At 50.6% G+C, this 12,989-nt stretch overlaps 1 protein-coding gene across 1 annotated transcript in view; it reads right to left on the reverse strand.

Moving 5' to 3' along the window:
* Nucleotides 1-3,911: 3,911 nt before the first annotated feature.
* VWA5B1 (von Willebrand factor A domain containing 5B1) overlaps nt 3,912-12,989 on the reverse strand; it is a 118,270-nt gene continuing 109,192 nt past the window's right edge. The window contains exons 19-22 of the mRNA XM_040327042.1: nt 10,011-10,085; nt 6,183-6,252; nt 5,980-6,097; nt 3,912-4,923 (exon numbers count right to left, since the gene is read on the reverse strand). Coding sequence (XP_040182976.1) covers nt 4,201-4,923; nt 5,980-6,097; nt 6,183-6,252; nt 10,011-10,085 — 986 coding nt within the window. The 3' untranslated portion in view covers nt 3,912-4,200. The remainder of the gene's footprint in view (nt 4,924-5,979; nt 6,098-6,182; nt 6,253-10,010; nt 10,086-12,989) is intronic.

The following is a 12,989-nucleotide window of genomic DNA, read 5'->3' on the forward strand; positions in this document are numbered from 1 at the left end:
ATGGAGGTGGGGAGGGAAGGCTCATTGATGGAGGGGGAAGGCTCATTGATGGAGGTGGGGGAGGGAAGGCTCATTGATGGAGGTGGGGAGGGAAGGCTCATTGATGGAGGTGGGGAGGGAAGGCTCATTGATGGAGGTGGGGAGGGAAGGCTCATTGATGGAGGTGGGGAGGGAAGTCTCATTGGTGGAGGTGGGGAGGGAAGTCTCATTGATGGAGTTGGGGGAGGGAAGGCTCATTGATGGAGGTGGGGAGGGAAGTCTCATTGATGGAGGTGGGGAAGGAAGGCTCATTGATGGAGGTGGGGAGGGGAAGGCTCATTGATGGAGGTGGGGGAGGGAAGGCTCATTGATGGAGGTGGGGAGGGACGGCTCATTGATGGAGGTGGGGGAGGGAAGGCTCATTGATGGAGGTGGGGGAGGGAAGGCTCATTGATGGAGGTGGGGGAGGGAAGGCTCATTGATGGAGGTGGGGAGGGAAGACTCATTGATGGAGGTGGGGAGGGACGGCTCATTGATGGAGGTGGGGGAGGGAAGGCTCATTGATGGAGGTGGGGGAGGGAAGGCTCATTGATGGAGGTGGGGGAGGGAAGGCTCATTGATGGAGGTGGGGGAGGGAAGGCTCATTGATGGAGGTGGGGGAGGGAAGGCTCATTGATGGAGGTGGGGAGGGAAGACTCATTGATGGAGGTGGGGAGGGACGGCTCATTGATGGAGGTGGGGGAGGGAAGGCTCATTGATGGAGGTGGGGGAGGGAAGGCTCATTGATGGAGGTGGGGGAGGGAAGGCTCATTGATGGAGGTGGGGAGGGAAGGCTCATTGATGGAGGTGGGGAGGGAAGGCTCGATGATGGAGGTGGGGAGGGAAGGCTCATTGATGGAGGTGGGGAGGGAAGGCTCATTGATGGAGGTGGGGAGGGAAGTCTCATTGATGGAGGTGGGGGAGAGAAGCCTCGTTGATGGAGGTGGGGAGGGGAAGGCTCATTGATGGAGGTGGGGAGAGAAGACTCATTGATGGAGGTGGGGGAGGGAAGGCTCATTAATGGAGGTGGGGAGGGAAGGCTCATTGATGGAGGTGGGGAGGGGAAGGCTCATTGATGGAGGTGGGGAGGGAAGGATCATTGATGGAGGTGGAGGGAGGGAAGGCTCATTGATGGAGGTGGAGGGAGGGAAGGCTCATTGATGGAGGTGGGGAGAGAAGACTCATTGATGGAGGTGGGGAGGGAAGGCTCATTGATGGGGGAGGGAAGGCATGGTGCCAGATACCACATTGTGCCTTCAGAAGTCTAATGGAGTCTATGCCTCCAGTTCTTCTAGAAATATTGTCAGGGTCCACGGAGACGGAGGAAGAAGGGAAGAAAGCGAAAAGACGTGGAAAATAATCACACAAAGGCCAGAAAATTATATTTAATAATAGAATCTCAAACACAAGAGCCCAGAACCCCCATGCATAGACCAGTTCCCACGTTCCTGCAAGTGATTTCCCCAACCCGAATCCCCCAATACGGCACGAAATATACCACACACACCACGTACTGCTACCACGTGGCTGGTTACATTCTCACAGAGAAGACGGGCAGAGCTGGGCATGACTGGGGCACAGCCAGCCCCCTCCACCCCACGCAGACTGACCACCACCCTTCCATTAATGGGAAGGAGATGCGGAAGGCTCACACGTCATCACGCACCCACGCACACTCACGAGGCTGGAAGACCACCATATATATACACACACGTAGATGACGCTACGTCACTAGAGACGGCAGAACGGACCACCATGAGCACAACGGGGGGGGCTGAGAACCATGCGAAGAGCATGTGCCAGCAGACCGCTGAGATGCTGAAATATAGAAGACTAGCAAAGAGAAATATGTCCGCTCAGCGATCGCTGCCCGGCCGACTTATCAAGAGTTCAGCCTAGAAGACCTTGTCCGGGATGCCGACATTTAAGCGCGGTCTGTTCCACCGCGAGGCCGGACTGTACCAGGAAAACGATCTTTTCCCGCTATGCGTTACACCGATATTCTGGCAATCCTTCCCTGCCCGCCCATAGAGCTTGCCGCCCCCCCCTTCACGTGGCCTTCTACCCACCTTTCTGCCATTCTGGCTGTTTTGTGACAACTTTTTTCCTCAAAGATGCCATAACCCTGTTTCCTTCTGTGAATTGGACAGATGTGCCCGCCCTACGCCCTGTGGAATCTCTTAGACTTCATTGTCTGTAAAACACATCGGACACTGTCTTGACAAGCTGGTCATGAGAGACAGTGGTGATTCAAATTTTTTGGGGGGGCGCAAAAAAAAAAACATTAATTGCAGCCTCACTGTGCCATCAAACAGTGGCGTCACTAGGGTGGGGCCAGAGGGGGCCATGGCCCCACCAACATTATGCTGTGCCCCCCCAATTAAAATGCCTTTTTTTTTTGTGTAGTGGGTGCCCACAGCCCCGCATCTTCCCCTGACTGAACTGGTTTCTAGCTGGCATCAAGCGCAGCTGCTGTGCTCATCAATTGCAGCCACTGTGCCATCACATGCTCCCAATGCTGCCACTGTGCCATCCAATGTTGCCACTGTGCCTTCAAATGCTCCCACTGTGCCATCCAATGCTGCCACTGCGCCATCAAATGCTCCCAATGCTGCCACTGTGCCGTCCAATGCTGCCACTGTGCCTTCAAATGCTCCCACTGTGCCATCCAATGCTGCCACTGCGCCATCAAATGCTCCCAATGCTGCCACTGTGCCGTCAAATGCTCCCACTGTGCCATCCAATGCTGCCACTGTGCCATCAAATGCTGCCACTGTGCCATCAAATGCTCCCTATGCTGTCACTGTGCCATCCAATGCTGCCACTGCGCCATCAAATGCTCCCAATGCTGCCACTGTGCCATCACATGCTCCCAATGCTGCCACTGTGCCATCCAATGCTGCCACTGTGCCATCAAATGCTGCCACTGTGCCGTCAAATGCTCCCACTGTGCCATCCAATGCTGCCACTATGTCATCCCTCCCACAGATACCAATGATGGGACACCTTTCCTCCCACAGATACCAATGATGGGATACTTCTCCTCCCACAGACGTCAATGTCGGGGCACCTTTCCTCCCACCGATACCAAATGATGGGACACCATTCCTCCCACTGACTCTAATAGAGGGGGTACCATTCCTCCCATAGACACCAATAATGGGGCACCAATCCTACCTTGAATATCTATAATAAGGCACCATTCCTTCCACTGATATCAACAATAGGGCACCATTTCTTCCACTGAAACCAATGATGGGGCACTGTTCCTTCCACTGAAACCAATGATGGGACACTATTCCTCCCACTGAAACCAATGATGGGGCACTATTCCTCCCACTGACACCAATGATGGGACACTATTCCTCCCACTGACACCAATGATGGGACACTATTCCTTCCACTGACACCAATGATGGGACACTGCCCGCTGTCTACCGACAGTACGGCATTTTCTAATCCCACTAGCCACAGTCTGGCCCCTCTACAGCCCCAAAGACAGTAAACTGGCCCTTTGTCCAGAAGGTTTGGTACCCCTGGTCTACCCCAACATTAGTCTTCTTTTCATTCATGCCATCCTAGGTTCAAAAGAATGAATGTACCCGTTTTTTTTTTTGGATTTTACAAGGACTAAACTGTCAATTCCATGGGTGACTCCCTACTGGGTGCTCCTTTTTATGTGCCTATACTGCAGTTGGGAATAGATAAGAAAGATTCTGAAGCATTGGAGGAGGAAATTCTTTGATGGCCCTCTCATAAGTCCTGCTTTGACCTCAGTTTTGCCCCCTTTAAGAGGCGGATCTTTAATTAGGCAAATTAGTCGGTCGCCTAAGGCCTCGCACTCACAGGCCTAATTTTGCCTCTGCTTGAGTTTTTTTTACCCATTATGGGCCCCCATGTCTAAGTTTTGCTTAAGGCCTCACAAAGCCTAGAGCCACCTCTGCCCCCTTTGATCCAACCGCCACCTTGGTACTTCATTGGGGTGCAGAAACCAGGCCCTAGAAAGGCAGCCCCCTCCCCTAACTGCTCCCCCTGCTGGCCGCACAATACATTCAGCGCCAACATGCAAAGACGTCACTTCAGACCAACCAAAACACTGAGAGAAACAGATAAACGCCTTCACGGAAAACAGCCATACCACGACACGCAATGGTTTTCGCACCACGCCTTTCGCTGCTTCTGCTACATACTGCTGGGGTTGTAGCACAGGACATTGAACTGTAGGTTCTCGTCCCAGTGCCGGAGCAAGACGAAGAGCTGCTGAGCCGCGGACTTGACCGTGGCCAGGGTGCGTCCCTCTGGGATCCGCTGCTTGCACAACCACCTATCGGCTTTGGCGGCCAGAAGCTCCCACTCTGTGAAGTAAGCCGCGGAGTGGTTCTCCATCCAGGCCAGGGCCACGGCGGTGGCCCAGATCATGCTTTCCGGGTGAGACTTGCGTTGCTCCTCGATGCTCTCCATCCACGACTGAACCTCGGCTCCGCCGTCAGACTCCGACCCCAAACCGCTATCGGTGTGGATGGAGGAGGTGTCCTGTGCGCTATCGGGGGAGGAGAACCGACGGATAGGGAGGACCGGGAGGGACAGTTCATTGTCCGTCTTTGAAGAGCGGGAAGGACTCTCCAGGCCGCTGCTTGATAAATGCCGCGTTCGGGTTTGTTGGGCGACGTCCTCTCCGAACCCGTTCACCGTGGCGTGGAGGTCGTCTGCCGGTACAGACAGCTGGCTTGTGCCCGCGGGAAGGCTGGTGTCCTTTCGGGATGGAGAACCGTGAGACATCGGACTGAGAGCAGCGCGGTGACTGCTGAAAGGGGAGGTCCACTTGAGTTTGTCCATCGGGATATTTGTGGCATCGGCAAAGGTCTGGTTGAGCAGGAAGCCGCCACAAGCCAGCTGCAGAGAGACCTACGAGGGAAAAGACACGGGTTACATCATAGGCGCCAAGAAAAAAAGAAGACCTTCCATAGATGGTCTTATAGGCTACCATAGAAAATAAAAGGGGTGGGGCAGAAGAATGAAACAAGGAGGGAATCATTATCTATACCAGTGGTCTCCAAACTGCGGCCCATGGGCCAGATGTGGCACTTTGCTTTTCCTTATCTGGCCCTCGGAGCACTGTTCCTTCTACTGATAGGAGGCACCATTCCTTCCATTGGCACCAATGATGGGACACTATTCCTCCCACTGATACCAATGATGGGACACTATTCCTCCCACTGACACCAATGATGGGACACTATTCCTCTCACTGACACCAATGATGGGACACTATTCCTTCCACTGACACCAATGATGGGACACTATTCCTCCCACTGACACCAATGATGGGACACTATTCCTCCCACTGATACCAATGATGGGACACTATTCCTCCCACTGATACCAATGATGGGACACTATTCCTCCCACTGATACCAATGATGGGACACTATTCCTCCCACTGACACCAATGATGGGACACTATTCCTTCCACTGACACCAATGATGGGACACTATTCCTCCCACTGATACCAATGGTGGGACACTATTCCCCCCACTGATACCAATGATGGGACACTATTCCTCCCACTGACACCAATGATGGGACATTATTCCTCCCACTGACACCAATGATGGGACACTATTCCTCCCACTGACACCAATGACGGGACACTATTCCTGCCACTGACACCAATGATGGGACACTATTCCTCCCACTGACACCAATGATGGGACACTATTCCCCCCACTGACACTAATGATGGGCCACTATACCATGCTACCGATGGAAGAGCGTTTCAAAGCCTTCCAAAGAAATTGATCCTGGGGGTTGGTATAAAGTCTGTACAGGTAAAACAGCCGCACCCGAGATAAACGCCCCCCCATGCCGGTGCTCCGGCCCCCCGGCCCCTGATGGGCCCTCAGCTCTATGTTGACCATTATGAAGTTTTTACATTGGTACAGCCTGACCGTTCACCTTACCAGAGGTAAATAATCGATGTTCTTCTCGCTCTCGCTCTCCTCGCCGCCTTTCCCTGGAGATTTAATCATGAATCCCTTCGCTGCGCGGGTCAGGAGCCGGGTCTTGTTCAGAGACAGCCTGTAAAGAGAGAGGAGATGAGGGATTTGCTTGAAGGAGGGGGGAGGGGGGGAGTTGTCACTTAACACTGGCTGGACCGTCTTACCTGGCAGCAAAGAGACTTTCTATGGACCTCTGAGAATGGGAGGAGGAGACGGAAGGGCTGCGTTGGGCACCTACAGGAACGAAGAATGAAGAGCGCTTAGTTCTCCGACAATGGAAATCATTTTATTCAGCAGGATTCTCACTGTGCCTCCAAATAAAGAGGCTGGTGGCACATCGTGTGATTCAAAATGAAGCTGGGACCTTTTTCGCCCAACGCGTTTCACCAAATACTGGGCTTTAAGTGTGAGGTGGGTCCAGAACAATAAAACGTGTATTTCAAGGTGTGCCACCAGCTTCTTTTTTGTCTAATTTACCATTTGAGGTGAAGATGAGACCCCAACTGGACCTCCAGCCCCCCGGTCAGGGGCCGGACCTGAACCTGCAACCTCAGCTGTGTCTGGTGGTATCTCCTCTTGCTAAGCCCCCTGAGATGCTGGACAGCTCCCTGCCTTATTCCTTAGACTACCTTGCCTTGTGTCTTGTTTCTCCTGAAGTTTGAACCCTCTGCTCCTCCCATGACCTTCCTATTCAAGCCATGGCTTTGTACTTCCTGTTTGCCAGATGATTGTGCTCTCTATCCAGCCAATGTCTCGCTCTTGTCACTCTTGCTGCCCACCGTATCTTTGCTACCATTTATTACCGACCTTTGCCTTGTTCTGCGACTGAGCTTCTGCCTATTCCCAACCTGCAACCACTCATTACCGACCTTTGGCTTGTTTTCTGACTACGCCGGCGGCGGTGAGTCCATAAAGGGCGCAGAAGCGCCGCCCCCCCTCTCTCCTGTCACTCTCTAATCCCATGCATGAATCTATCTATGGTCACTGCTGACACCCCCTATTCAGGTGTTTCCGCCCCTTTTCGTGGCGCTGGGCATCTGATCTACAGCTGCGGGGGTGTTTTTTGTAAGCGCCTGATTAGAGCCATAGGGCCAGATTCTCGTATAATTGCGTAAAACAGCGGCGGCGTAACGTATCTCATTTACATTACGCGGCCGCAAGTTTTACGGGTTGATTCACAAAGCACTTGCCTGTAAAGTTGCGGCGGCGTAGTGTAAATTCTCCGGCGCAAGCCCGCCTAATTCAAATGATCCAGGTAGGGGGCGTGGATCATTTAAATTAGGCGCGTTCCCGCACCGATCGTACTGCGCATGCGCCGTCCCTAAAATTTCCCGACGTGCATTGTGCTAAATGACGTCGCATGGACGTCATTGGTTTCGACGTTAACGTAAATGGCGTCCAGCGCCATTCACGGACGACTTACGCAAACGACGTACTTTTTTAAATTTCGACGCGGGAACGACAGCCATACTTAACATTTGCTGCGCCTCATAGACCCAGGGGCAACTTTACGCGTCGCAAAGGCTACGGAAACGTCGTAAGTTCTCTGCGTCGACCGCTCGTACGTTCGGGAATCTCACGTAAATAGCTAATTTGCATAGACGACGGGGAAAACGACGATGCGACACCTAGCGGCGGGAAAAAAAATTGCATTTAAGATCTTACAGCGTAAGAGCCTTACGCCTGTCAGATCTAATGGGTATCTATGCGTAACTGATTCTAAGAATCAGTCGCATAGATACGCCGGGCCAGATTAGGACTTACAACGGCGCAAATGGTGTTGCGCCGTCGTAACGCCTTTGAGAATCTGGCCCATAGGCTTTAGAAGGCTCCCAAAAATTTGAGAAGCGGGCGCAACACTGTGCGTTCACTTCTCACTCAGCTGTATGTCAAGAAGGCAAAGGGATTTGATTTCCTAACATTAAACCACCTCTCAGCCAATCAGGTGCACCGGCTCTGCCTAGGCGTCCAATGACAGCAGAGGACGAGAGGAGGAGCGGGCGGGAGAAGACATCGGGGTCGGGGAAGAAATGGAGGACACCGCTCACCGCCTACCGCCGTCACCTGCTGCCCACCCGAGACAAGGTAAGTGCCGGGTAGACGGCAGGCAGATGGGGGACACAGTGGCAGCACTTGGGGCACAGTGGCAACATTTGGGGGAAAAAGGCAGCACTTGGGGCACACTGGCAACATTTGAGGCATAGTGGCAGCACTTGGGGCACAGTGGCAACATTTGGGGCACAGTGGCAGCACTTGGAGCACCGTGGCAACATTTGGGGGCACAGTGCAAGCACATGGGGCACAGTGGCAACATTTGAGGCACAGTGGCTGGCAGCACTTGGGGCACAGTGGCAACATTTGGGGCACAGTGGCAGCACTTCGAGCACAGTGGCAACATTTGGGGCACAGTGGCAACATTTGAGGCACAGTGGCAGCACTTGGGGCACAGTGGGAGCGTTTGATGGCACATTGACTGCGTTTGATGGACACAGTGGCTGCGTTTGATGGGCACAGTGGCTGCGTTTGATGGCACATTGACTGCATTTGATGGGCACAGTGGCTGCGTTTGATGGGCACATTGGCTGCGATTGATGAGCACAGTGGCTGCTTTTGATGGGCACAGTGGCTGCATTTGATTGCACAGTGGCAGCGTTTGATGGGCACAGTGGATGCGTTTGATGGCACATTGACTGCATTTGATGGGCACAGTGGCTGCGTTTATGGCACAGTGGCGGTGTTTGATGGGCACAGTGGCTGCGTTTGATGGGCACAGTGGCTGCGTTTGATGGCACATTGACTGTGTTTGATGGGCACAGTGGCTGCGTTTGATGGCACAGTGGCGGTGTTTGATGGGCACAGTGGCTGCGTTTGATGGGCACAGTGGCTGCGTTTATGGCACAGTGGCGGTGTTTGATGGGCACAGTGGCTGCGTTTGATGGGCACAGTGGCTGCGTTTGATGGCACATTGACTGCGTTTGATGGGCACAGTGGCTGCGTTTGATGGCACATTGACTACGTTTAATGGGCACAGTGGCTGCGTTTGATGGGCACAGTGGCTGCGTTTGATGGGCACAGTGGCTGCATTTGATGGGCACAATGGCTGCGTTTTATGGCACAGTGGCAGTGTTTGATGGGCACAGTGGTTGTGTTGAATGGGCACAGTGGCTGCGATTGATGGGCACAGTGGTTGCGTTTGATGGGCACAGTGGCGGCGTTTGATGGGCACAGTGGCTGTGTTTGATACAGTGAGGCTGCAATTGATGTTGTTTTTTTTCCAGAATTTTTCAGTTTGTTTTGCGCCCCCCAAAAAAGTTTGACCACCACCCGCCACTGGACTACACTTCTACTTGATCCCTACCTGCTATATCTTCTACTGGACTCTGGTTTGCTCGCCCTCCTGGTGGGACGATCCTGAGGACCGCAACCTGTTACTAAACACACAGCAAAACCCCATCCCCACCATCAGGAGCTCTGGTGAATACCGCTTAGTGCTTAGATCCCGCACCTTGGATGAGCCTATTTCATCCTCCGGGGTGACCTGCTTGTATGCCTGGCTGGTAGGAGCCCCTCTACTGCTATAGCTACTGGTCTCCAAGCCTAACCCCCTGACACAGCCAAATGGGGGTGACCCAACATAAAGGACACATAAAACAAACTTTTTTTTTTTTGCCTGTAAGCGAGATCTTCGGCCCCCGAAATGCGTTGGCTGTCGTTTTTTTCCTTTCCATGGTCACTTGCTGCACTAATAAATCCTTTTTGGACTTTTGGACTCTTTTTCTGGTGCTACTGTATATAGACTACTCAATTTAGGTGACCCCTTGATTTCGTGTAGGGTCACGGAATCCCAAGATATTTGGATCCACCAAGGACCTCCCTTTTACTGGTGAAGGATTCATATTCAGCACTCTCTCCCCCCCACCTTGTCTAGAGATAAGAAGGAAGTCAGAGAAGGTCACCTGGCATAGTCCATGTCTTCCCATTGTAGGACATACCTTGTGGAAAGCTGCATCGCTCCCATCCGGAGGAAACGGGGGTGGTGCAGGGTGAGGTCGCTGTCTCATCCACATCTACGGTGGAAGACAAACAAACTAAGCTGGCTTTTTATTTCCCTTTGGATACAGTAAATCGATCAATAAACCAAAGAAAGAGAAAAGATACTAATGGAGTAGCCAAAAAAAAAAAAGTCTATCACTATGGCCAATGGCCACTACTCCTTCTACTTGACCTCTCTACGGCCTTTGATACTGTTGACCACCCACTCCTTCTCAATGAACTCTGTTCCCTTGGCCTTCAAGATTCTTCTCTATCCTGGTTCTCCTCCTACCTATCACAGCGCTCCATCAGTGTTACCTACAACTCTGTCTCCTCCTCTCCACTTCCTCTTTCTGTAGGGGTCCCCCCAAGGCTCTGTTTTTGGACCCCCTTCTCTTGTTCATCTACACCTCCTCCCTTGGTCACTTGATAACTTTCCACGGCTTCCAATACCACCTCTATGCCGATGAAACCCAAATCTATCGGTCTACTCCTGACCTCACTCCTCGCGTCTTCAGTCTCCTCTCACATTACTGACATATCAGCATGGATGTCACACCACTTCCTTAAACGAAATCTCTCTAAAACCGAACTGATAAAACATTTCTCCCCCCGCCTGTGCCCCCCTCCATGATTTTTCCATCAAAATCTATAATCCCTCCCGTCATGCTAGGGTACTAGGTGCAATCCTAGACCAGTGATGGCGAACCTTGGCACCCCAGAACTACATTTCCCATGATGCTCATGCACTCTGCCGTGTAGTTAAGCATCATGGGAAATGTAGTTCCAAAACATCAGGGGTGCCAAGGTTTCGCCATCACTGCTCTATAACTATAGGTACGTCGATGACGTAAATATTTTTGGTGGTAGTAATCAAATGCCCAACCCACGACAATGATGTTCCTGCCTAGATTTTTACACGGTTGCTCATTAAATTAAGGGGACAGAAAGAGTCTGAGATTTAACCATGACCCTGGCCAGTCCTTAGTTATGATAAGAGCCTCTACAGTCATAGGTACGTCGATGACGTTGGAAATTTTGGTGGTGGTGTGATCTTTTGCCCATCATGGACAGTGATGTTCCTGCCTAGTTTATTACACAATTGCTCTTAAAAATAAAGACAATAAAAGAAGTCTTAGATTTAACCAAGACTCTGGCCAGTCCTAAGTTGTGATAAGAGCCTCTACAGCCATAGTTACATCGATGACGTTGGTATTTTTGGTGGTAGTGATCTTATGACCATCTTTGACAATGATGTTCCTGACTAGATTTTTACACGATTGCTCATTCAATTAAGGGGGACAGAAAGAGTCTGAGATTTAACCATGACCCTGGCCAGTCCTTACTTATGATAAGAGCCTCTACAGCCATAGGTACGTCGATGACGTTGGTATTTTTGGTGGTAGTGATCTTATGGCCATCTTTGACAATGATGTTCCTGACTAGATTTTTACACGATTGCACATTAAATTAAGGGGGACAGAAAGAGTCTGAGATTTAACCATGACCCTGGCCAGTCCTTAGTTATGATAAGAGCCTCTACAGTCATAGGTACGTCGATGACGTTGGAAATTTTGGTGGTGGTGTGATCTTTTGCCCATCATGGACAGTGATGTTCCTGCCTAGTTTATTACACAATTGCTCTTAAAAATAAAGACAATAAAAGAAGTCTTAGATTTAACCAAGACCCTGGCCAGTCCTAAGTTATGATAAGAGCCTCTACAGCCATAGGTACATCGATGACGTTGGTATTTTTGGTGGTAGTGATCTTATGGCCATCTTTGACAATGATGTTCCTGCCTAGATTTTTACACGGTTGCTCATTAAATTAAGGGGGACAGAAAGAGTCTGAGATTTAACCATGACCCTGGTCAGTCCTAAGTTATGATAAGAGCCTCTACAGCCATAGTTACGTCGATGACGTTGGTCATTTTGGTGGTGGCGTGATCTTATGCCCATCATGGACAGTGATGTTCCTGCCTAGTTTATTACACAATTGCTCTTAAAAATAAAGATAATAAAATAAGTCTTAGATTTAACCAAGACCCTATCCAGTCCTTACTTATGATAAGAGCCTCTACAGCCATAGGTACGTTGATGACGTTGGTATTTTTGGTGGTAGTGATCTTATGGCCATCATTGACAATAATGTTCCTGACTAGATTTTTACACAATTGCTCATTAAATTAAGGGGAGAGAAAGAGTCTGAGATTTAACCATGACCCTGGCCAGTCCTTAGTTATGATAAGAGTCTCTACAGCTACAGGTACGTCGATGACGTTGGTCATTTTGATGGTGGTGTGATCTTATGCCCATCATGGACAGTGATGTTCCTGCCTAGTTTATTACACAATTGCTCTTAAAAATAAAGACAATAAAAGAAGTCTTAGATTTAACCAAGACCCTATCCAGTCCTTACTTATGATAAGAGCCTCTACAGCCATAGGTACGTTGATGACGTTGGTATTTTTGGTGGTAGTGATCTTATGGCCATCTTTGACAATGATGTTCCTGACTAGATTTTTACACGATTGCACATTAAATTAAGGGGACAGAACGAGTCTGAGATTTAACCATGACCTTGGCCAGTCCTTAGTTATGATAAGAGTCTCTACAGCTACGTCGATAAAGTTGGTCATTTTGGTGGTGGTGTGATCTTATGCCCATCGTGGACAGTGATGTTCCTGCCTAGTTTATTACACAATTGCTCTTAAAAATAAAGACAATAAAAGAAGTCTTAGATTTAACCAAGACCCTGGCCAGTCCTTAGTTATGATAAGAGTCTCTACAGCTATAGGTACGTCGATGACGTTGAAGACCCTGGCCAGTCCTTACTTATGATAAGAGCCTCTACAGCCATAGTTACGTCGATGACGTTGGTATTTTTGGTGGTAGTGATCTTATGGCCATCTTTGACAATGATGTTCCTGACTAGATTT

Source organism: Rana temporaria, chromosome 10 (genome assembly GCF_905171775.1).
Source record: "Rana temporaria chromosome 10, aRanTem1.1, whole genome shotgun sequence".
Classification (NCBI taxonomy): domain Eukaryota; kingdom Metazoa; phylum Chordata; class Amphibia; order Anura; family Ranidae; genus Rana; species Rana temporaria.